Source organism: Hippopotamus amphibius, chromosome 8 (genome assembly GCF_030028045.1).
Source record: "Hippopotamus amphibius kiboko isolate mHipAmp2 chromosome 8, mHipAmp2.hap2, whole genome shotgun sequence".
In the NCBI taxonomy this organism is placed as follows: Eukaryota; Metazoa; Chordata; class Mammalia; order Artiodactyla; family Hippopotamidae; genus Hippopotamus; species Hippopotamus amphibius.
In genome coordinates, this window is record NC_080193.1 from 53,690,658 (window position 1) to 53,716,749 (window position 26,092).

The 26,092-nt window shown below is 35.1% G+C and overlaps 1 protein-coding gene across 12 annotated transcripts in view; it reads left to right on the top strand.

Annotated features, from left to right (window-relative positions):
- R3HDM1 (R3H domain containing 1) overlaps positions 1–26,092 on the top strand; it is a 178,428-nt gene that overhangs the window by 82,154 nt on the left and 70,182 nt on the right. For 8 of the 12 annotated variants that reach the window (XM_057745227.1, XM_057745229.1, XM_057745228.1 and 5 more), the window contains exons 4-14: positions 4,652–4,693; positions 5,163–5,252; positions 8,973–9,087; positions 10,149–10,227; positions 16,620–16,679; positions 16,763–16,903; positions 21,687–21,795; positions 21,885–21,980; positions 24,251–24,288; positions 24,372–24,422; positions 24,540–24,766. In XM_057745227.1, coding sequence (XP_057601210.1) covers positions 4,652–4,693; positions 5,163–5,252; positions 8,973–9,087; positions 10,149–10,227; positions 16,620–16,679; positions 16,763–16,903; positions 21,687–21,795; positions 21,885–21,980; positions 24,251–24,288; positions 24,372–24,422; positions 24,540–24,766 — 1,048 coding nt within the window. Of the gene's footprint in view, positions 1–2,014; positions 2,131–4,651; positions 4,694–5,162; positions 5,253–5,574; positions 5,663–8,972; positions 9,088–10,148; positions 10,228–16,619; positions 16,680–16,762; positions 16,904–21,686; positions 21,796–21,884; positions 21,981–24,250; positions 24,289–24,371; positions 24,423–24,539; positions 24,767–26,092 lie in introns of those variants that run through there. The other 4 variants (XM_057745232.1, XM_057745239.1, XM_057745234.1 and 1 more) reach the window with 3 other exon arrangements.

The following is a 26,092-nucleotide window of genomic DNA, read 5'->3' on the forward strand; positions in this document are numbered from 1 at the left end:
TGGTTTTGGCAATGATTTCTTAGATATGACACCAAAGGGGCCAGCTAAGGGAGCTTTCTCAGTCCCCAGCCCCACCTCCAAGATACCCCATTGCCCAGGAATGCCTGCTATAAACTGTATACCCAAGAGGGAAGAGGCCATAGAGCCAGAGCTGCCAGAGCTATTTTAAGTCAACAACTTTAAGGAAGGCAAAGGATGAAGACTGTAAAACCACAAAACAGGTTGAAAAAGGTGTGGGGTGAGACTGCCAAGATTCTGCATCTCAGCAAGTTCCCAGCTGATGCCAGTGTTTGCCTGTTGACAGGTCTGTGGCAGTACTTTGAACAGTGAAGATGTAAGATGCCTAAGAGAAAAGCAACAACAGTAATGTAGGAAAACAACCATTAAGCTGTAGAAGCTACTCTAATCAAATGATTAGTGAAGCCAGACTCCCTGTCCCTTGGCATCTTCCAGGATCACAGACCCCTTTTGATGTACACAGCAGAAACATACATCTCAGAGCAGTGACATGCTGATCTTGTCCCCAAAGACAATGGGAGGGAAGTTACTGGACCAGTTTACTTTTACCAGAGAAAGAATATGGTATTTCCAAGAAAAGAGTCAATGTTGACATCTGAAGCAAGACTGTTTATCAGTGGGCTCAGGGTGGGTGGGTTTCCATTTGAAAATCATAGACATCTATGGAAGTTATTACCACCACCATCTTTCATGAACCTGAGGAAGAGATACCCAAAGCAAAGATCCCTCTGATGACATTTTTTCTAAAAAAGATCACAAATTGACAGGAGAAGCTCAAGGTAGTGACCAACCATTTTGGAGCTAGATTCATAGAACTCAAAGTTGATCTGAGCAAACCTTCCGTTTTCCAGAGACCTACTCCAATGAATTGCCAGTGTTACCTGGAGATCCAGTGGTACAGCCAGGACTCAACCATAGCCTTCTACCTGTGTGTGCTTTTTCTGGAGCACCATGCTGCCTCAGTCGTGGCCTTTCCTAGCCTTGTTTGGAGCCAACTATCCTAAAGCAGCATCTGTGTTTCAGTGCGTTTTACTGAACTCAGTGAACTCAGACTCTTTTTATTGAGTCTTACAGAAGTAACAACATTCACTGAAATGAGAACACTTCAAGGAGCAACCGTGTCTGGAATCGGGGCTTGCTTTTTAATTTGTGAGACTTGGCTGATGAGAATCAGTTAAGACAGCCGGGTTGATCTCAAGATAAATGGGTTTCAAAGGGTGAAGTAAAATGCTACACACACACACTCTCTCTCTCTCTCTCTCTCTCATTCAAATAAACCACCAGTTGGCTCAGGAAGATACTCAGTGTCTTTATCAAGCTGGTGAGGGGGGACTAAGGGCACATGAATCTTGCTTTATCTTGATTCATGCCACAAGAGGCTTTCCTTAGCTAAAAGCTACAATGGAGGCTTATTCTAGTTTGGCTACTTGAGATTCATTAAGCAGTATATTAGCTGTGAGTTTTCCAGAAATGTCAAAAGTGATTTGAAGAGCATCTTGCAGTGTGCCCTGAGCTGCCCATCTATCTTTGCCGGGAGGCTGTACTATTCTTTGAAAGGTTGCATCACAGATGACTCCTCCTTGGTCAGGATTGTGGTCCCTTGGAGTGAGATTGATCTTGTACAAATAAAACAGATGTTCAGTCAGATATATCAGAAGACCCTGGGCACGGTAATTGCAAGTGACACAAGTGGACATTACCAAAGGCTTCTTCTGGCCCTTGTGGACCAGCAGGAGAATTTTTTTAATGAAGCCATTCAAAGCTTATTCTTCAGAATAATGACTGATCCACATAAAACAATATCAACCACCTAAGTAAAAAAGCTATTTACTAAAGACTCTGTCAGGGTAATGTATTTGGTTTGCACATGTGGTTATTGCCTTAACTCCACTGTTATTTTTTCTCTGTGTACAATCAACGTAAAGCCATATCACAATAATGTAGTAATAATTCAGTGTTTATAAAGCATAATTCTCATTGCTCTTATTCTAATCAGAATACCAAATTGAATAAAAACCACAATCTCTAAAAAAGGATCAGGAGAAAACAGGACAAAAGCTTTACAACATTGGATTTGGCAGTGATTTCTTGGATATGACACCAAAGGCACAGGTAACAAAAGAAAAAATAGACAAATTGGACTTGAGAATTTTAAAAATTTGTACAGCAAAATTTATTAACAGTAAAAAGGCAACCCATAGACTAGGAGAAAATGTTTGCAAATCATATATCTGATAAGAGATTAATAACCAGTATATCTAGAGAACTGCCAAAACACAACAACAACAAAAACAAAAAACAAACAACCTGATTCAAAAATGGGCAAAGGACTTGGATACTTTTCCAAAGAAAATATACATATGGCCAGTAAGTGCATGAAAAGATACTTAACATCACTAATCACTATGGAAAAGCAAATCAGAACTACAGTGAGATACTACCTCACACCATTAGAATGGCTACTATCAAAAAGTAGAAAACAATTATTGACAAAGATGTGGAGAAATTGGAACTCTTGTACACTGTTGGTGGGAATTTAAAATGGTACAGACACTGTGGAAAACAGTATGGCAGTTCCTCAGAAAGTTTTAAAATAGAATTGCTTTCTGATCCAGCAATTATACTTCTGGATGTATACCCAAAAAACTGAAAGCAGAATCTCTAAGAGATGTTTGTATACCCATATTCATAGCAGCATTAATCACAATAATTAAAACATGGAGTCAAGGCAAATACATTTCATCTTGAGATGAATGGATAATAAAATGTGGTATATACAAAGGAATAATAGCATTCAGCCTTAAAAAGGAAGAGAGTTATGTAATATGCTACAACACAGATAAACCTTGAGGTCATTATGCTAAGTGAAATAAGCCAGTCACTAAAAGACAAATACTATGTAATTCCACTCGCCTGAGGTATCTGGAGTAGCCAAAATCTTAGAGACAGAAAGTAAAATGGTAGTTGCCAGGGGTTGGAATGAGAGGAGGTGGGGAGTATGTTTAATGGGTACAGAGTTTCAGTTTTATGAGATGAAAAGAGTTACGGATATGGATTGCGCTGATGGTGACACATTATGAATGTTCTTAATATTACTGAACTACACACTTTAAAATGGGTAAGATGGTAAATTTTGTGTATTTTTCCACAATTAAAAAAAAAATTGGGAAGAAGGCTTCACGTGAACTGGGCTAAAATCCAAATATATGTAGGCTGCTTGGGAAAAAAAAAATGGTGGAAAAGTGAAAGGCATGCTTTAAATAATAAAATCCATGTTAAAAATAATCTATTCTTTTTTAAAGCCAAATTTGTTTTCTCTGTTTCATGGTTACGTGTGCATGTGTATATGGCAGATTTTCTGCTATTTATGTGTAATTTTGGTTCTTTGCTATTTGAAATGAAATAAGTGATTTTTATTGTATAACGCCACTTTGGCCGTTTATAGTTTACTTATGTAGTAGTGTATTAGTTTTCTGTTGCTGCATAGCATATTAACACATCTGTGCATTGGTACCATTTTCTTCTCCATAAGAAACAAAGTCATTTTTCTTTCCTTTTTCTATTTTCATTTTGTTGTTACTGCTGATTTTTAGTGTTGGATATCCAGGGTCAAAAATCCCAAGAATACAGTGCTTCTTATGTCAAGAACTTTGGCCTCAAAATGAGGACAGAACACACTGGTACTATAGATTCTTATTTCTGTTGGTTCTACAAGGAAGGCTTTTTCGGATGTTAGAATGAAATGGTGGCTTTTTTAAATATGTGAGGCATACTAATCTGGATATTAAGGACTTTGTTTTATGTTCGGTACCAAACTGGCTCCTTGATTTTAATGAGTATTAATGATAGATACCTGGACCTTGTACTGTTTGGGGTTGGGGTTAGAGAGGTAGATTAGAAGGAGGTGGAAAGAAGGAAAACCTATCTGGTTCCAGTTCACAGGCACTTCAGCTGCTTTCCCAAGCCAAAGCCTGGTATCACAGTACAGATCTACTCACCCCAATGGGTTCTCCAGTCGTGTGCTTGATGATCTGGCTGTTAAGTTGAACATGCATATTGGCACCTTGCACTTTTCTTCATTTCTGCTACATTGCCTTACCCTAGAATAGGCAAATAGGGTTCCATACTCATAAACTAGGGGTGTACTATGAAGTACAGTGCTGAAAAGACTCAGTAGAGGGGTGGTTATACTTTGACTCAGTGGGCATTTTAAACGTTCTCCTTAGTAAGTTTGGAACTTTGCTGAGCACAGCTACTTAAAATTCCTCGGCTTTTTTGTGGGTTTTCCCCACTAACCTTGGCTAAAGTGTAATATGTTATAGAATGCCAAAGAAGTGTATTTTATATTGCTGCTATCTAAAAAGTTACCTTATAAGTTCAATTTAGCTCAATTAACACAGAAATTGTGGCTTTTTGCTCACTTATAGAACATGCCAACCCATAGAAGGATTTTAGAGAACCTTCTGCAAGTGTGCTTTTGGAAAGAATCAATACTTCTTTACTTGAAACCAACTTTGAGCTCCTTGTTTTCCATTCTTTGTGCAGTTAGTTACTCTGGTTTAGGATTATGAACTAAGAAGCAATCTTTCTGTTTCAGTATGAAATTTAATACAAATCTTTCTTGTGTATTCAGCGGCCATTGCAGTCATTTGGACAGACAGGAAAAAGGTCTAAGGTATAGTAAATATTTTGTGCTGGCATGCCAAGGGCCTTCCTTCATGCTTGATGAATCTTTGTTTTCATATAGCGCTGCATTCAGTTTAGTTTTGTCATATTTTGTTTGGGGCAGAAAGCTTATTTTGTTTTATTTGGGCTTTTTGTCTTGCCTAGTTGCTTTTGTGCATTGCTTTTATATCTTCAGTGGTTCTTTATCTGTAGAGAAAATGGCTTTCTCATCATACTTTGGGTTTTGAGATTGGAGTTATTCCCATTCTTGCTATTGCTATTATTTTCAAAACTGCAATTATTATTTTCCCTCATAACAAAGGGTTTTAATGGTGTTTAATGATATATTTAACTTGCACATTTCACCTACATCTATACACGGCAGAAACTATATAAAGAAACTTAAGAAACTCTAGGGGACTTTTGGATATGCCCTAGGTTTATGAAATGTAGTGTTAATTTTAAATACTTTTCTTTAGTCAAGCTCAAAGTTAAAGCTAGTTCGGAGCCTTGCAGTGTGTGAAGAATCTCCACCACCCCCTACAGCAGAGATATCACAGGAGAACCAGGTAAAAAAAAAAACAATAAGCAAAACAAAACAAAAAAATATTATTTAAAAATAAGGTGGAATAACCTGCTTCCTGGAGAATATTTCTTCATAATGTCAGATAAAATTGTATGTGCATGTACGTGTCTTATACATGTTTTTACTAAGTGAAACTAATAAGTCCAAGACTCAGTGCAGTGGTTTCTCTCTGGAAAAACTTAGGAATCATATAATTAACTGAGAATATGGCTTTAAGGAAATTATAAGTTATTATGGAAAAGTTACCTTAAAATAGTACTTAATGTGATTGTGATGAAATTTCCCCTTTTGATTTTGGCTTTTAGAAATTTGTCAGACACCTCTTGAGTGTGAAGAGGAGACCACCCAAGACTTCCTCTTGATATATATCATTTGACTTAACCTGATTGCATGGTGAAGCCGGTTTTCATATTAGCATGGCTCTAATAGTTGTCTAATATTTCTAATTCCTCTTGTATGTATAGAACTACTGAAGCTCAAGCAAATAGTTTGGTGTTTTGCTCTTTATATTTTTTTTAATGCTATGACTTTGCTTTTCTGTTAATCTCAGTTATGGAATAATCTTTGTCATATGTTACATTTGGACATTTACATATAATTATTTTTGGACCCTCTACCAATGTTTACCAGTGTGATAACTTTGGCTGTTTGTGGCTTGTTCTACTTTTTAAGCATTTGAATAACCTAAAATCCCCTGTATTCCAACAATTAGTTTCCAAAGAATTGAGGCAACTTTGTGGTTAAGAGACATGACTGAATAAAGGGAAAAGAGAAAAAAAAAACCATAACAGGTTGTATGTCCTTTTTTTTTTACTGCTAATTGTACATTTGTTGATTGAAGCAAAGACTGTTATGCTTTGCCTTGATTTAGAAGGTGATGACCTGAAAAGCCTCCTGTAGATAACTAAAGATATTGTCACATATTTAGCATGTGTTCTGTTTTTAAAAAGCACTACAACTCTGTCTCTAAATTATAGGAAAAGAGTTTTTGATAGATTATTTATTGTCAGTGAAAATATTTAAAATCAGTTTCCTTTCAAGTTTGTTCAAGTGTCAAGGAACATAGGGTTCAAAATTTACTTTTGATTTTTAGAAGTTCTTTCGTACATGTCAGAGTAAAGAATACAGCTATTCAGGGTGGAGCAGTAGGCAGTGTAATGTTTTTTGAAAATTTCTTCATTTTGTTGACTGAAATGTTACACCGTCTTAGTCTCATGGAATAATTAGTCCAGGGAGATTGAGGAAGTGAGAAGGATCAGGCATTCATAAGACTGTTAATCCAGAAAAAGTGCCTTCTTTTTGAGAACAACTGTTACAAACATGATCTTTAGTTGTATTCAGTCCATTTTACCTATCTGAAAATTATTGTGGGAGGCAGAAGAGAGGAGAGGGTTCTTATAGTACTAAATAATTTTACCTAGTGAAAATTTATATAAGGAGTATATGCTGTATATTGATGTATATACTGTTCAAGAAAGCTGAGTTACAGCATTCGAATAATGAATAAGGTGGTTATGCTGGTCGATTATTCCATGTAATACATTCTTCCTCAGTTTCTCTTGGATACAGTTATCCTTTTCTTTTGGGATAATAACCTATTATTACCCTCTCTGAACAAAAGATACTCTTTTTAATAGGAAGTCTTTTTCCAAGTCTTGAGTTAACTAATTTGCACCTGGATGGGAATTGGAAAATAAATTATTTCTCATAAGATGTACTACTATCTAATCCTTGTCGGCAGAGACACTTTCCAACTAATATTGCTAGCTTCAGAATGTGATTTTTGAGAAGTTAATCTGGAATAAAACTCATTATTTGAAAGGTTGAGAGTCAATTAAGAGAGAGATGTCACTTGTGTCTGATGAGAGCTTATGAGAGGGAAATGACCTCAATAACTGATGTCAATGACAGAGTGAAGAGTAAAGAAATTACAGCTACCTGTGGGGATAGTGCTATCATTTGAGTTATTTATAGTCAGGAGAGTTCGTGTATAAGGACTTTGGCATTTAAAATATGTCTTGTTTATTTGCTACTGAAAACAAGGCCTCAGTACATTATGTCTACTGGACTTTTTAATACAGTTCATCTTGATAAAATAGTTTAATATCTGTAATTAAAATATGTGACTTTAGGAAGAGAATTTAGAAATGAAATCTGATAATCATTGTAAGTGCCTTTTAGTGAAGTTCTAAATGTGAAATCTTTTCTTCCAACCTCGATTTCATAGATTATCCTTGAGTAACAGGAATAGAAGCTGTTAAGTCAGGAGAACTTCTAAATATTCTACTATCGAAACATAGTTCTGGGATTCATTTTTAAATATCTATTTTACAGTTAAAAACAAATAAGGATAATGGATTAGAATATGAGTCATGATGAGAAAAATGACTGGTTGATAAACACATGACGTTGATTAATGTATGAGTTTTGGTAAACGAGACAAAGGAGGGCATAAAGCAGGTTCATCATTTTAGTGGAAATTGCCGGTGCAGAGCTTTTGTCCTGTGTCGTGAGCACAACTTTGAGCTGAGATGGAATAGGAAGCAGAGTTGAGAAAAGATGAAATAGCAGTCAGCAACCCCATAGGAAAAAACATACTTATATTTGATCTGAAATTCTTCTGCCAAATACTATTTTGTGGGGAGAAAATGTTTAATAGAAATCCTGGTGGCTGCAAGTTTAAGAATCCTGAAATTTACGTCTCCTGCAGTACTGACTTATTGTGCCTGCAGCCACCACCAACCCCCGCCCAGAAAAGGGAAGTAATTGATTAATATTTTTGATCACTAAAGACCAACTGTATGCAGTAATTTAGCCTACAAATAGACTATACCTTTATCTTTAGTAGAAGTGGTCTGAAAGTTAGTCTGCCTTTCTTTATAACTTTGCCTGAATAAACAGAGCTGTGTGATTTTTACCTATTTGAGCTTTATGAATTAATTTCCAGTAATTCCTTTGGGTTGTGAAATTGCATGTAATGACGTTGTTTCAAAAATAAAAAGTAGAATTAGTTCTCCTTTTTGGTCATGGACAATATGGTTACTTTACAAGTAAATATTACATATCACTAAGGGAAACAATCTCGTTTGAAATTTTTCTAAAACTACTTTGTGGTGATTGAAGGGGGAGCAGTGATACTAGGCTCAAATAGGAAATAATCAAAGTCGGGGATTTGGTATTCGAAAGTTCTTATTTACAGTTTTATATGGGAAGAAAATGAAGGAATATGAAATTATAATGGACACTCAAGAAAAGTATTTTTTAATAAGTGTTAACCTGACTCTCATATGTGGCTATTGTCATGATTGATGATAATTATACTTTTGCTTGACCATGGCATCTCCATTGCAGAAATACATTAAAAAGACCTTTGTTCTGATCCTCCAAGGTTTTACAAATAGATTCATTTAAACTATTATTTTAAAAAAAAACAAAAAACAAAACAAAAAAAAACATTAATTTTCTCTAAGATAATTTTTAGGATATGTTTCAACTTAAAACCTTAATTTTAATATTTTTCATCAATAGTTGATTGAAACGTTAAAAATATTTTAAGTTGTATTCTAGTTTGAATAATCTAATTGGATAAAATAAAAATCTTTTTTTCCTCCATGCAGTTTCTATTACTCAAAAAATATAAATGTGAGGTATTAACTGAATCACTTTATATTTTCACCTAATAACTGATTTTACCTTCCAACAGGAGAAAATTCAGATCCAGTTAACACAATCATTTGAAAAAGAGGAGAAGCCTTCAAAAGATGAAGCAGAAAAAGAAAAAGCCAGCGATAAGTTGCCCAGAAAAATGTTATCAAGAGGTTTGCAATTTATTTCTGTGGTTTTTTTTTTAAACAAAATTTTAGTTTCACCATTGATAATTCCATTCTCTACCCCTTGAATAATTTTATATAGTATATTTCTATTAAAAATGATCTAGAACAGACTGAAGGGATGATATCATTCTGGGCAAAATGGCATAACAGTTCTGAACGTCAGTAAGATGGTTTAGCCAAAAACCTGCAACACGTGCAAAAGTCGCCGAGGAAGATAACTGTCAAGATCACTTATTGGTCTGTCCCTCGTGTTGAAATAATGAAATCACTATAATTTGAATACTGATTCCACTAAAAATATTATTTTTTTAAATTCTTATGATACAAAGAATGATGCCAAAATATTCAGTATCCAGTGAGAATATTCTTGCAAACCCAGAATGTTTATCTTTCATAATAAATTTTAAGCACCTTCATCATGTATCATTACAAGTCTATAAAAATACTTTTTAAATTTATAGACCCAGTTATATTTGACCATTTTTATAAACAGCATAAGAATATTGCCTTTAAGGGGAAGAAATAAACATGAATATTTATAAAAACATTTTGAGAGCAAGCTTTCTGTGATAAATCTGATCAAATCTAATTAAATATTCTTTCAGAGCTAAAATTCCTACCTATTTCCAGTTTATTGCCTCCACTTATATCCCTAACTGAACTAGGCAGACCCAATTTGCTACAAATGTAGTTAATTGTCTAAATCATTCTGATTTTTTGCTTAAGGAGGCATTTTTGAATGTGAGGATTGTGGTGAGTATATAAAAGAATCTTTACGAATTCAGAGTAAATTAAACTGGCATGTTTGAGGGAAATTTTTTTAAGAATATACATAAACATACAGTTATGTAAATCCATGTCGTGCTCATTATATGGGAGTAGTAAAGTTGTGGTCATCTGAATTCATCATGAATTCCATTTTCCTACTTTGTCAGTTTTTTTTTCAATGTGGGGCATCTCGTTTTATTTGGTATGCATCAAGTGTAAACGGAAAGGGGTTTGTTTCAAACAACTTTATACTGGGTTTTTGTGTTATTGTTTTTTAGATTCCAGTCAAGAATACACTGATTCAACTGGCATAGATCTACATGAATTTTTAGTAAATACATTAAAAAACAATCCCAGGTAAAAATTAAATTTATAAGGTTTACATTGCTTCTACAGTACCATAATTTTGTTATATGTGTTTTCATTACTGATTTAGAATAAGATTAAAATATTTGAAGTACACCAGAAACATTTTAATTTCTTAGGGCTAAGATGTTGGCCTCTGTATGCACATGTATAAATATCTTTTTGCATTATGTATATCACCATGATTTAAAGATAATTCCATACTCTCTGTAGGGATTTTGGGGAATACAGAATCACCAAGATATTCTGACTCTTAATTGAGATAAAGTTGTCATTAATCATGAAATAAGGGGGAGAGAAATATACCTCATGATAAAGCACTCAACAAATAAGTGTATTCACTTATAACAAGTTTTTGGACTTAATTGAATGCAGAATTTTTGTTTCTTCTTGCTTAGTTTATAAACCTACAACCCAAAGATTTTTAAGGTGCGTATTTGAGTCACTACTTTAATTGTGAAATCCTTTGTTTTGCCAAGGTACTAGATAAATAGATTTTAGCTTTTCGGCAGATCATTGACCCCATTGGGGCATTCTCCCCACCAAAAGGTTTGTCCTCAAAATATCTGACCAACACATCTATGGGGGAGAAGACTCGAAAGTTAAGAACCCCTCCTCCAAATGTTAGCTTCTCAGAGTGGTAGTTAAAATTTGTGAAATTTTCAGTTCATTGGGTAGGTGCACATGAAAGAAAACACGAACAACTCTCTTTACAATCACTGAGCCTTATCTCATGTCTTGCTTCAAGATACACCTTTAATTTCATTCAGGATTTGTTGTTTCAGTACCATCTTGATTTCCTGTTTTACATTTAACGTAAACCCCAAAAGGAGAACCACCAAAATGAAAAGTGGTCTCTTTGTAGTAGGGGCTGAAGGAGTGTAAGTGTGAGGTGCGGAAGAAGTCAGTCACCTCTGCATCAGTTCTTCGTTTTTTCAGTTCAAGCTAATTCCTCAGCGGTCCCACCCGAAAGATGAGTTCATTAGTTCATTGGACAGGCATTGGTTGGGTATCTGTCATGTGCTTAGCATTGTAGAGAAAATGATGAACAGAATATAATTTCTGACCTAAAATATTCACTGTGTGCCAGGAACAGACTCATGGTATAAAATTAAAATAGAATAGTTGTTGTAAAAGAAGTTTTTCAGGGTGCTCTAAAAGCACAGGGAGGGGATCCCAACCTCTGAAAGGATATGGGAAGGCTTCACTGAAAAGATAATGCCTGAGCTGAGTCTTGAATTCAGAGTGCTTTAAATTGGAACATGAGGAGCAAAAGAGAAAAGAGCATTGCCAGGGCAGAGTCGTCTGCAAGGGAGGTGGTGTATTCCAAGCAGAGACAAGATTGTACACTCTGGCTTTAGCAGGGAGGCAAGTGGCAAGTGATTCTAGAAAATGAGGGGGAGGGTGTTGGTGAGGTATGAAGACATATTATCCAGTTGTCCTCAACCTAGGATAGTACCAGCATGCTGTGGCGGTGAGTAAGAAGTGCCACCTGGAAGCCAGGGATGTAATGAACAAAAAAAAAAAATAGTCTTGGGATGTACTGAGTATGGCATCTATGTTGAGGAGTTGTGACTTGGCAATTATTTGGATATGGAAGAGTAGTATTAGAGTAGAACGGAACAGCTGCTAGGTTTCTGGCTGGACTGACAGCTAGTCCCATTAATGGGGGAAGTAAATAAGGGCAAGCCTGAATGGAGTAAGGCATGTTTTGTTATAAATAAGTATAGTTTGAGGTGCCTGGTGGAAAGCCATGGCGAGATAAAGTGTGTCAGCAGTTAAAAGGCACTGGTTTTCTAGTAAATGAGCCTGCCTGCTGTTACAGATTAGGAGTCATCAGTAGAGGTGACACTTGCTTTGTATGAGTTTGCCCAGGGAGATGCAATAAATGACAAGGACGAAATTCTCTGGAAAGGCAGTGTGTTAAAGGTAAGTGAAAAGGCAGAGACACTGGGTCCTGAAGAATGCAGAAGATTCATGAGAACATTTGTCTTAGAAGTCAGCCAAAGGGCAACAGTTTCATGAAAAGTAAAATGAAACAATTCATTAGGTTGTGGAACTAGGAAGTTGTTGGCTATTTTAAGAAGCCATTTCATTTGGGGTAGGATGGTGGAAACTGAAGCTCAGTAGGTTCAGGAATAAGGAGGAAGGTAGACGATACATAGCTAGTTTGCGTAAACAAATGGGATCTTAAACAGGGAGAATTTTTTTCTTCTGAACCTGTAGAAGAGACATCAGTAAGGACAGCTATAGCAGTCTGTATGTATACATTCCAAAATATTTTTCTTTTGTACAATTCAGTTTTCCTCTACGGATACAAAAGTTTTTAAGTTATCTGCATATTCATTTTTAAAGTGTACAATTGAGTGGTTTTTAGTATATTCACAGATAGTGTGACGATCACTACAGTCAATTTTAGAACATTTTCATCACCCCAGAAAGAAACCCTGAACCCTTTTGCTATCGCCTCCCTATGCCCTGAACGCTCATCTAGTTTGTCTTTATTGGGTATCTCATATGAATGAAATCATATGTATGTGGTCTTTTGTGATAGACTTCATTCACTTAGCATAATATTTTCAAGGTTCGTCCATGTTGTGTAGCATGTATCAGAACTTTAATCCTTATGTGTATGCATTTTTATTCGAATAAATATATAGGTGAACAATTCATGTAATGGCTAATGAATAAGTTATTACTAATGTCAGCGTGGGTTAGAAAGTTGTAGTTAATGTTAAATTTTGTGAGAAATAAGATTTGCCTAATTGATGGCTCAGTGAAACACACAACTCTCAATGAAACACACAATTAATTGCCAGATAGACATGGCACAGAATTAGTAATGTCTGATAAATTTCCATTAGAGCTTTCAAGCTGTTGCTCAAAGAATTCTTGTACATGTTAAGCATTTATTTTTAGCGATACTGAAATTTAGTTGTTTTATTCCAGAATTTTTCTTCGGATCATTATATCTTTGTCTTGTTCTCATTGCAATGAATAAACTTAACGTCGGGTGTTAAATAACAGTTTATCTGGAATTTCTGTTTCAAGAAATATTATCGGAAACTATAGTAACTAGTCACTACTAGATTAGAACCCAGGAACCTGAAGTTGTCCATTATAGATTACACTCAGTGACATGGTTTTCACACCTGTTTTTGTATTGATTTTATACCCATCTTGTGTAAATTCCATAATGTACTAAGGGAATATGGACAATATAGGCAACTGTATTACATCACTAATGGAGGGGAGCAAGTAAAATGTTTTGTTCTGGGGAACATACAATTGTTCTGTGTTAGAAATATTTTCTAAAATTACTTTTATTAGAGGTAATGTTTAAGTCATCTTATTTCTTACCTGTTGCAGGTATTTGACCCAGGTCATATGGAACGTTGGGAAGGGGATGGTCAGATAGAAGCATTGTTGTTTTCTTCTTATTTGCCACTTGTGCGCCAGCTGCTCACACTTTCTCTAAAGTGAGCTCTGGTATAATGACTAGAACACTGATAACTAAAAGACAGTGGCCCCTTCCTTTTAACTTTCCCTTTAGTTTATTGGTCAATTTGATTGAGATCTTTGTTTTTATTATTTCTTTAATAATAGACAGCATATATTGGTTCATTTTAAAGGTTATATGATGACAAGTTCAGCGTGTGCCTACTTTTAGATTCATGTGCTAATTAACCTTATGCCTTAAGAAAAGTAATTGGTGGATCTGTTAGAGTACTACATGTAATGGTTCTATAAAGGATTATTAATTTTTTACTTATCGCCATTCCCAAAATATCTAACCTTGAATACTGATTTGAAAATTTGGAAACTTGGACTCAGCTATAGCACATACAAGGCAGAAAGTATAAATATTGAGAACTTAGGAAAGCTATTTTTCTAACAAGTTCTCGTTTTTACTAACTGAAAGTTTAGTAAACTAAGCAGGGAAACTTATTTAAACAGTAAGTGGTCCAGGTAATAATAGAAAATCCTCTGCAATTCTTAGATCTACATGTGAAAGGGGGAGGAAAGCCTGAATTTGTATCAGTGGCTAATACAATTGTTTGTTTTCTTTCATGGAAACAGCAGAAATTTCTTTTCAATGCCAGTTCATTCACTGAAGAACACTTCACATATCTTAGGCCTGCTGTTTAGCTCAGAGGAAACCAATTTAAATGCACTTTCATGAATACTGAATAAGTTGCCTGCCTCAGATTCCTTTTATTTTTTCCTACAATAAGTATTTAAAGTACATTAGGAAAGTTACTGAAAACTGTATCATCTCAAGACAAGTTGACCTCCCCAAAAAATAGAAGAAAAGAGGGTTTTAAAGTTAAGTAAGTAGGTCCCTTTTTGGGAAACACCATATGAAGTAAAAATTTTCCATCCTCCCCCAAAATTTTAAGGAAAAAAATATTAAAAGGCACGGATGAAAATCTGATTAATTTATTCCATGCAAATACATATGCTGAGCTCCTCTCTATAGTTTAAATAACTATATAATGGTAATTGTGACAAACACTGTTAAAGGAATGAAAGAAACAGGTTCTAAGAAAGAATATAAGAAGCTGTCTTAGGCAAAGGAAACAGTGTGTTCAAAGAACCTGTGAAAGGGAGGATCTTGGCAAGTACAGATATAAGACAAGAATTTTGATAAGAATTTTGTGAGTAAGGGGCAGTAAATGAAGCTAAAGAGGTAGATGAAGACCAGATCATGCCCACCTTGAAGGCCACATTACAGATGTTCAGTTCTAACCTGCAAGCAGTGAGAAACCTGTGATAAATATTTAACCAAGGCAATGACATGTGCTCACATGTGTGTTTTTAAAAGATTGTTATGAATGCTCCAGGTAGAACAGATTAGGAGGGAACATGGGAAGATACAGAGAGATACTACTATTATAATAGTCAAGTCAGAGATCCTGATTGCTTGGATCCAGGGTAGTGGCAGTGGAAAAAGAAGAAAAATAGATCAAAGAGAGGTAAATTTTGCAGCACTAATTCACTGCATAGGAGGATTTGGAAAAGCATAGTAATGGGCCAGGAATCCTACTACAATATGCTGAGTGAAAGGTGGTGCCACTTGCTGAGATGGAGAATACTTAAAGGAAAGACAAGTTTAGGGGCAAAATTGAATGTTGCTAGAATTTGTATTAAAATATAACCCTGTTGTCAGCTTTGGGTATGAAGTCACCATGTAGGCAAGATATTCTCTTGATTTTTTTCAATTGATATGAAAATATGTATGGTCAGTATTACTCAGTTTTATGAGACTTTTGCAGTATACGGAGAAGATCAAACTCAGGGCTGATGTATAAACTTTGGGGCAACTTAAGCAGGGGGCACCATTTCCCCTTAGCATTTGAGAGGGGTCTGCTATGTAGTGTTGATTTAGGAGGGAAACATTAACCTCTTGGCCTACTTTTCTTGATCTGAAAAATTTCAGGAACAGAGCTGAATGATCTGTAAAACTATTTCTAGCTTTAAGGTTTTTCGAGGTTTGTTTTTGTTTTGTTTTCTTTTGTTTTTCCCACATGCACATGAAATTTACAGTGAGCACAGGAATACTCTCCTGAGCCATGTTCTTGGTGTGAGCAAGGAGGTCCTTTGGGGAGTGGCACCAGTAACTTGTTTTGTAAGTGCACTAAATAGGACCCTAGTGGTCTAAAGGAGCACATGCAGGTGTTCCCTAGTGTCCTCATTTGTTTTACGTGTTGGAGGTCTTTCGTTCATTTTGACTTTTTTAATGGGAAAAATTGCCAAAATCTTAAAAATATATAATAGCAATTTTCAGAATGACTTGAAAAGTTCTCTCTTTCTGAGTTAGAGTTAGTAATATACTTCATACTTGTCTGCTATAGTTCCATCTATATACTAGCATTGGATTCCCATAGGAGTATTCCTGTTGTTACTGGCATTGCATGTTCTTTGGAGTACTGTTTCTATGGAGTTCAACATATAACAAAGTCATGAGTCTAACTAAAGATATCTGTTTTCCTGCTACCTCTTAGCTTTATTGAGTAAGAAAGTAAAGACTAATAAGCTGTTATAACCCATATATTTACAGAACAGAATCTAATATAGTAATACTTAGCAGATCAAAATATATCTAAGAATGGCCACGTGATGATAATTGTTGACAGTGGATGAATTATTTCCTCTACATTTGTGTATGTGTGAAATTTTCCGTAAAATTTTAAAAAGTTATCTTTCAATTTTTTTAAATATTACTTTTTTTTAGAAAGCATGTAAATATTCTAGCGTTAAGATTGTGACGTTCTTCAATATACAGGTTTTACCAAAAAGAAAAAAATAGCCCTATAGCTTCAACATTTATGATTATTTCAGTGTTAAGTTTTACATATAAGAGTTTTCATATTTTGTTTCAGGGACAGAATGATGCTGTTGAAATTGGAACAAGAAATTTTAGATTTCATTGGTAATAATGAGTAAGTCCTCACCTTTAACAAGAAAATAAATTGTCATCACAGTTCTTCAAGATTTACTAAATTAGTTTTTCTTCTACCTCTAGGTCTCCACGTAAAAAATTCCCCCCAATGACATCTTACCATAGGATGCTGTTACACAGAGTCGCCGCTTATTTTGGATTAGACCACAATGTTGATCAGAGTGGGAAGTCTGTCATAGTAAACAAAACTAGCAATACAAGAATGTAAGTATCAAGAACTGTAGTTATATGTTACATATGTGTGTGATAATACTTTATCTTTCTGTAGCACCTTTTCTCTCAGGTTTTCCACATGTTTTAGCAGCCTTATTCAGCTTTGTGATAACCTTATGTGATAGGACCAAAAAAATACATTTAGGTCACAAGAGGTGAAATGTACCAGTCTGGACTGAAATAAGACAGATGAATGAGGATTGGTTTTAAAAAACAAAAGCAAAAAACCCTCAAAGGTCAAAATATCAGTGATATTTAATAACCATTCTCTTATGGATTTTTAAATAAATATAATTTAGATAGCTATGGCCAACCTCAGACAAATTTAATTCGAAAAGATACATGCACCCCAATGTTCATAGCAGCACTATTCACAGTAGTCAAGACATGGAAGCAACCTAAATGTCCATCAGCAGAGGAATGGGTAAAGAAGATGTGGTATCAATACATATATACAATGGAATAATACTCAGCCATTAAAAAGAAAGAAATAATGCCATTTGCAGCAACATGGTTGGACCTAGAGATTGTCATGCTGAGTGAAGGAAGTCAGACAGAAAGAGAAATATGACTTGGAATGTAAAAAGAAATGATACAAGTGAATTTATTTACAAAACAGAAACAGAGTCACAGCCTTAGAGAAGGAACTTACAGTTAACAGGGGAGAAGGGTGGGGGGGAGGGGACAGTTAGAGCCTGTGGGATTGAAATGTACACACTGCTGTATTTTAAAATGGATAACCAACAAGGACCTACTGTATAGCACAGGCAACTCTGCTCAATATTATGTAACAACCTAAATTGGAAATGAATTTGAAAAAGATTAGATACATGTATATGTATAATGGAATCATTTTGCTGTATGTCTGAAGCTATTACAACATTGTTAATCAAGTATAATATAAAATCAAGAAGTTAAAAAAAGAAAAACAAAAGAAAAAAAAAGAAAGCAAACTTTAACACCCTTACATTTAATTAATTTTCTATCAATTTACTCACTTTTCCACCTCTGTTTTTGCTTCTTTTCTTCCACAAATCTCAGGACGGTGGGACTGTTGGTTAATCCAGTATTATCCATAATGTTGTGTACCCTTCTGGGCTATGTATAATTTACTGTGCAAAAAATTTCAGGGAGTTAAGAGGAATCATTTGCTTTAAAAAGTGATAGCTTTATAGTATGGTGAAATAGATAATCAGTGCTGATCTTTAGGAACAAAAGGCCAAATGCAGAGGCACCTAAAATTGTAATATGTTCACAGTACCTCTTTTGCCTGTTTGTAAAGCTAATCCTAAAGCAACCAGTTCAGCTGAAATTATACTTCATCGTGATCTTCCATCGAAAGAATTTTCTATATTAATTTCATATGTGGTAGCAGTGGATCTGTGATAATGAGCAGCAGTCAGCTTCAGATGCCGTAAATAATGATTTCCAGTTCATTATTTTTCTTCCTTCCTAGAAGCTAGACTTCTCAGGGTTCTGTCTATTATGAACCATTCAGTTTGCACAATTATATTTAATTCATTTATTTCCCTTTCGTTATAATGGTCTTTACCCTTGTAGCTGCCGTATTGTTTGCTTGAACTCCGTTTCAAATAGTTTTTTGTCAACTAAACAGATACATTGGTGGAAGCTAGTATTTTTAAATGATTGTTACTACAACTAAAATTAAATTAATGAAGATAGATGTCTCTGAAAAGGATCTCATATTTCTTTGGGGATTAAATTTTACCTGCAAATGTGAATCTGATTTAATTTTCCTCTACCTATCTTTTAGTCTTTTTAAAAGACTAGCTTTTTCCAAGTTAGTTATATCATGGCTAAAGTGGAATAGTAATCATAAGATATGAGCTGGACTGAATGTGAACAGAACTCTACTTCATTTAACCAACACCTTTCAACATTACTCAGAGCTGCTGGATACCCAAGCACATGTACATTAGCAGGCATTTTGACTAACATGACTGGTGACTCTCTAAGGTTTTCAATACAGTGTAACCTCAGTTATTTGAATGCTACGAATGACGTCAGGGTTCTCTTTATCCAGATAATCAAAAGTTTAGCTAAACACAAATGTTTATGATGTTCTTGAAGAATGGATCAACAGCATAATTATAACTAGACATTTCGGATCATTGAAGTTACACTGTATTCTTATTTTATTTCTTCTGGAATATGAAGAAGGATGTAAATCAGAAAACCTTAGAGATCTGCTCCACACTGAATAAAAACAAACTTACCTTTTCCTCATAGGCAAATTACCCGCTCCAGCCTTGAATCAGTGGTGTTGTGGATGTCAACAACCCGGTGTCCACTGGGGTGTCTCATTGGAGCGGGAAGTTGGCGATTGCAGGGCAGTAAATTCAGGCATCTATAAAAGACAGAGGTAAGACAGTCTTAAGGTTAGCTGAAATGCCTGCTAATGCTATTTGGTGTGGGAATCCAGCTGCTCTTAGAAAAGTTGCCAGGCTCTTGGTTAAATCTTACAGTTTATGTTGGAATAACAATCTCTCACCCAAGTACAAACTCCTCGAATAAGAAAATGTGATTTTGAACAGCTACAGAAATAGTTGATGTAAGTAAGTGGGGCAGTCATGTGACAAATAACAACATCCTGCCATTATTAGAACTAAATAGAAAATCTTTCAGATTCCTAAAGAAAACAATCTGTTTCTCATCAGTTTGGTCATAAAGTTTTCTTACTCTTTTTATTTTTCTCTTTAGTTCTGTGTATTGCTTTATGTGGAGATCTGCTCTGTTTCACTTCTCTAAGTGTACTTTAACTGTAATTTTTTTTTTTTAATTGTGTTGGGTCTTTTTTGCTGTGCGCGGGCTTTCTTTTTAGTTGCGGTGAGTGGGGACTACTCTTCATTGTGGTGCACGGGCTCCTCATTGCCCTGGCTTCTCTTGTTGCGGAGCATGGGCTCTAGGCGCGTGGGCTTCAGTAGTTGTAGCACATGGGCTCAATAGTTGTGGCGCACGGGCTTAGTTGCTCTGCAGCATCTGGGATCTTCCTGGAGCAGGGATTGAACCCGTGTCCCCTGCATTGGCAGGCGGATTCTCAACCACTGTGCCACCTAGGAAGCCCCTCTAAGTGTATTTTAAAATAGAGGTTTCTTCAGCTTGCTTAGATAATTCTCATTTTTAAATCTTTTGCATCATTTGATAGGTGTATACAGTACTTTATTAAAAAATTCACTAAGTTAAAACAAATATTCTAAAGTGTTACTTGATTACAACACATAATGAAATATATGGTCAGGTTTGCTGAAAATGTCATGACTCGGGTTTATTTGGTTTAGAAATTTATTTAGGATATTCATGATATATTATGTGAGTACATAATATATATTTAAGGTGTATGTAAAAACATAAATCACTTAGGGGTTCAGTTAACCCTTCTTTCTTTCTTTCTGTATTTGGCTGCACTGGGTCTTGTTTTCTTGTTTTGTGGTTTTCTTTTTCTTTTTTTTTTTTTGGCTGTGCTGGGTCTTTGTTAAGGCAGATGGGCTCCTCTAATTGTGATACACAGGCTCAGTAGTTGCGGCTCGCAGACTTAATTGCCCTGCAGCATGTGGGTTCTTAGTTCCCCTACCAGGGATGGTATCTGCATTCCCTGCATTGGAAGGCAGATTCTTAACCACTGGACCACCAGGGAAGCCCCCAATTAGTCTTTCTTTATTGCCTCTAAATATATTTTTTATATATCACATGTCACTTTTATAATAGGGTGGTATTAAGCCTCAAGAGTGTTGAATGAATTAATTTGTTGAAGCTGAGAATATATTTCAGAAAGTGAAATTTTATATAGTTGTAATTTTCCAAGGGCAGCAACCTTATATTTGTCTTCTGGGTCTCAGAATAACTTGCAACATTTCCACAGAAGAAAGACCAATTAGCCGTAAAATATGTTGTTAAGAGTTCATAATCATTGCTTTAGGTCATAACATTAACCTTCAGTAAAGAACTTCTCTTTTTAACCTATTTCAGTTAATATAAAACAAAGATATACCCTACTGTAATTAAGAATTCTTGGTAACTTGGCAGCATTTTGAAGTAGTCTCTTAAGCTTTATGAAATTCAACCACAAAATATTTGATTATGTAACACTGAACCAGGTACTATAGGAATGTAACATAAGATACTGTTCTATACTTCTCTTTGTTCCATAATTATTTCTTAGATTTAGAAGAAGCAATGCAAAGAGGATATACAGGCTTTGAGTCTTACATACCAGGGCTGCAACTATGGCTCAGTCATGTACTTGCCCTTTGACCTTGGACAGTTGCTTTAGCCATTTAAATCTCAGTTTTCTCAGTAATATTTATAATAATAACAAACTTCTACTGAGTGTTTTCTGTTTTAAGTTCTGGTCATCCGTTAATTCGTTTCATCTTCAGAACAACCTTATAAAGTAGGTACACTGTAATTCCTGTTTACAAATGAGGAAACTAGGGAAAAGAAAGGTTAATAAGTAACTTGTGCAAGTCCTAAAGCAACTAAATGTTAAAGCTGAGTATTTGAGCCTGAGCAGTTGAATTCCAGAGCCCACACTGTATTTCCTACAAGCCTTTCAGTTGTGGCATGGGGTAGTTAATATTTTCTCCTAAGATTATTTTGAGGAGTAATTGAGATAACATAAGTATCCATTAATGGCACTAGTGAGTGGTAACTTATTTTTATCCCCTTTCATAAAATGTTGTATTTAACTTTTCTGTAAATATTTTGTATCATATTTTTTGTTCCCTTGGTTTTTGTTTTGTTTTGTTTGTTTTAGACCTGATCAGAAATTTAATGAACATATTAAGGATGATAAAGTTGAAGACTTTCAGAAACGATATATCCTCAAGAGAGATAACTCTAGCTTTGACAAAGATGATAACCAGGTAACCTAGCACAATTAGAGCATTTTTATAGGTGCTGGACTTATACCAGCAGATCATTTTCCCAAGATTAATTGTTCTCTTTTCTTTAGATGAGAATACGTTTGAAAGATGACAGAAGAAGCAAATCTATAGAAGAAAGAGAAGAAGAGTACCAGAGAGCTAGAGACCGAATATTTTCCCAAGATGTATGTACTGACTTATATTTATGTCTCCATGTTTAAATATATGCTAACTGCGTTATAGGGGTTCACTCCTCCCTTAATCTATTGATCATATTTACTTTTAACTGCATTTGTTACATATAAAGTTGTCTCTTTAGAAATACTACAGTCTGTCTTATTCATGTTAATGATTTAAAATACCACATTGTATCAGTTATATAAACTTTTCAAAAGTTGGAAACAGACTGACCAAGGGGTAGTATATTGGACTGAGTATATAGTTTATGTAATATTTTTTTCTTCCAGACTTCTCACAGACTTTAAATTTTTAGAACATTGGTGACAATCTACAAAATCATGCACTCTAAATCCTACTTGTTAGTGGACTTTTCTTGATAAATAAGTTGTTTCTTCTTTTAAAATCTAATTGATTTTTTAGATTCATATTTGTTTTCCACTTTATAAGTGATTATACGGAAGAGATCTTTGTTGTTGTTGTTTTTTGGCCCCTCCATGTGGTATGTGGATCTTAGTTCCCCTACCAGGGATCAAACCCAAACCCGAGTTCTCTGCTTTGGACACACGGAGTCCTAACCATTGGACCACCAGGGAAGTCCTGGAAGAGATCTTTTAAGTGGCTCATTATTTTACACATATAATTGAGAAGAGAATCAGTCTGGCTTTACCAATATCTGTTAAGCTTCTCCTCTGTGCAGTACTTGGTACTAGTCAAGGGTATAAGAATATATGCAATTTGTGTTAATACTTCCAGAGATAGAAATCTCTTCTCTATTAAAAGAAAAAAGTAAATGACATTAAAATCTAGACTGAGTTAAAAGTTTATAATATTCAACAAATCTTATTGATCACCTATAGTAGGTGTTGTGCTGGGCACTGAAGAACATATCCATGGACATTTACAATAAATTATCTCCCAAACAAACCTATATATGGTAGATACCACCACTGTTTTTATTTTACAGATAAGGAAACTGAGGCTCCAGGAGACTGACTAAGTAAAATAGACAAAGATCATCCAGCTAGAAAATGACAGAGTTGGGATTTCAGCCCAGGTCTTCTGAACTCACAGCCTAACATAGAGCTACTTCTCTCTAGTTTGTAAGATGGATGAGATCTTTACCCATGATAGTATTCAGATAATGACAACATGGTGTGTGATTTGTACAGAAACATGAAGGTAAAATAGGGAACACGGCAGAGAAGCACCACAAACTAGATTTGAGGAGTGAGAGGGAGAGTTAGCTTCTAAGAGGAGACCTGAAGCAGTGAAGTATTCCATGTCCAGGGTCAGCATCTGCAGGGGGCCAGAGATAAAGGAGAGCTCAACACATGAGTAATTGGAAGATTCAGAGTTCCTGGATTGTAGCCTAGGTGACAGGAAGTGAGCAGAAAGCAGGTGACTTGCACCTGAAAGCTAGTTAAGGTGGTTGGGGCTTTTAGCTAGAGCAGGGCTCAGCAAACTTTTTCTATAATGGGACAGATAATGAGTATTTTAGGCTTTTCAAGCTATGTAGTCTTTATTGTAACAACTCAGATCTGCCTTTTTTAATGTGAAAGAAGCCATAGATGATAACATGAATGGATGGGCATGGCTGTGTTCCAGTGAATCTTTATTTTCAAAAACAGGTAGCTGCCTGTTGTTTGCTGACCCCTGTGCTAGAATGTCAGGGAGCTATTAAGGAGGGAAAGGGCACGATAAGATTGACATTTCATAGAAATTGCTATGGCTTCTGCTGTTTAAATTAGATGAAAGGAGCAAAAGTGGTACTTGGAAAACTAGAAGACTGCTATTATAATACAAGATGCAAAAATGATGGTTTCCTGAGTTAGGTTAATAGCACTGGAGGATTTTGGCTGTAAGCTACATTGAGGCATAGCTGCTTGTTCACTGCTACAGCTACTGTCAGAGCACAGGTGATCAAAATATTTGTTGAGTGAATGAGGCGGAATCTACAGATGGGTTTATACCTCGAATATGTAATAGTAAAAATGGGTTCACTTGTTGGAGAGAATATTTGAGTTTCAAGTTACTTTGTACAACAAAAATGAATGGCTTCAAAAACGTCTGTCTGTTAAAAGTACGTATAGTATCTCCAAGCCAAAAAAAATTTTCGTTATCATTTATTTGTGTAACTTATCACCATGTTTGATTTGAGGGATGAGGGTAGCTACTTTTTAAAAATTATTAGACAAGATTTTTGTTGTCATCATTGGTTTATAGATGGCATTATTTGACAAATGCTCAACTTTTTATATTTGTTCTTTCTTTCTAGTCCCTGTGTTCCCAAGAGAATTATATTATTGACAAAAGGTGAGGGACTTTTTAACATTTGTTTTGGTAAGTGTCTCACTGACGCTAATAAAAATAAAAATGTTTTATTAAAATGCCAACAGAATCCAAGATGAAGATGCTAGTAGCACCCAGCAGAGGCGCCAGATATTTAGGTATTGGAAGCATGTTTTCATGCAGTACACAGTATTGAAAATTTAAAGCATTTCTTTCCTTTATTGTTTTCCTTTTTGTCCCCATTAGCTTTTCAAAGTTCTATTTCTAAATTACAGAGTTAATAAAGATGCTTCAGGGAGATCAACAAATAGCCATCAAAGCAGCACTGAGAACGAGCTTAAGTACTCTGAACCACGACCCTGGAGCAGCACAGATTCAGACAGCTCTCTCCGAAACTTCAAGCCTGCTGTAACCAAAGCCAGCAGCTTCAGTGGAATTTCAGTTCTCACAAGAGGTGATAGTTCTGGAAGCAGCAAAAGCATAGGCAGGCTTTCAAAAACAGGTATAAATATCTGTCTATGACTGTCCAGTCAAAGCATTAGTTTCCCTAACGTTGTCTTAGCTCTTTGTTTATCATATGGCTTCTTTAATTATCCTAAAATATAGAATTCCTACCAGCAGTATATTGAGTGCCTCCAAAGTACTTAAGAGGGAACATGTTTATTGACATTAGGATTTATTCTCTGTGGGAAAGAGGTTTACAGACATCAGTTAAAATAAGAATCCTCCACTGCTCATAAACTTAAATCAGATTGGTTAAGTGAAATGTCATCTCTTGTTTGAGTGCCCAGAGGTAATTTGAAATTCTTCATTGCTTAGTTTATAGTTGGAAGCCTTTACCTAGGATTAGTTAACATTGATTGCATTGTCAGCTAATACTATCATTAGCTGAAATTCATATTATTAACTGCATTTCATGATAAACTTCATTTGCCATTCAAAAAACATGTAAAATTGCTGAGAAGTTTTTGAGGAATTTAAAAACTAAAGAAATATAATACAATGTAATTATTATGGTTAAGTAGAAATTTCAGTAACTCATTCTACTAGTGTCTTTGCTTTTAGATTACATAACTTTTAGGCTTATGGCATTTTTCTCTTTTCACTTTCACTGTCTTCAATAGTAAAGAAGTTCATGTCTCTTTTAGGATCCTCATGGATCTTTATTTTTATCCCAAAATAAGCATGAAAATCAGTAGAAATGGCTCTCTCTCTCTTTATCCTTTTGGGTAAAGCCTCGACATATGGTTTTATACAGATAACAGTTGAAGGGAGAGGTGTAAATTTGAAGCTGACAGTATTTTTTTTTAATCTCTGAATATAAATTAGTGCTTTACATTCTTAAGGTTTGTGAATTGCACTTGTCATCTTTTTAACTTATAATGTGAATATTTAAAACGTCTTGGTGTATATGATAGACTGTTGCTAAAGATAGGTAAATTTTGTGAATATAAGAAATATGCATATGTACCAAATACACATTTACTTGATAAATGGTCACGTAGTCATCGTCATCATAATAGGAAAAAAACTACTCGTGTCATGAGAAAGTCATGTAGACACACAGCGAAATTAAAACATTTTAAGAACATGTACTATTTATAATCTATATTATCTTTAGAGATGAAAATAAATATTATTTAATTCTCTTATTAGGAAGAATTATTTTTCATATTGTTCTTGGAAATAGGAATTTTGGCACAACTTAAAATAGAAATTATCCTTCAGAGGCTATCTATATAGTATATCATATTTGTTTACTTCATTCATTAAAAATTTATTCTCCATCCCAGAGTCAGTTCTGTTATTCAAAACCTAATTAACTATT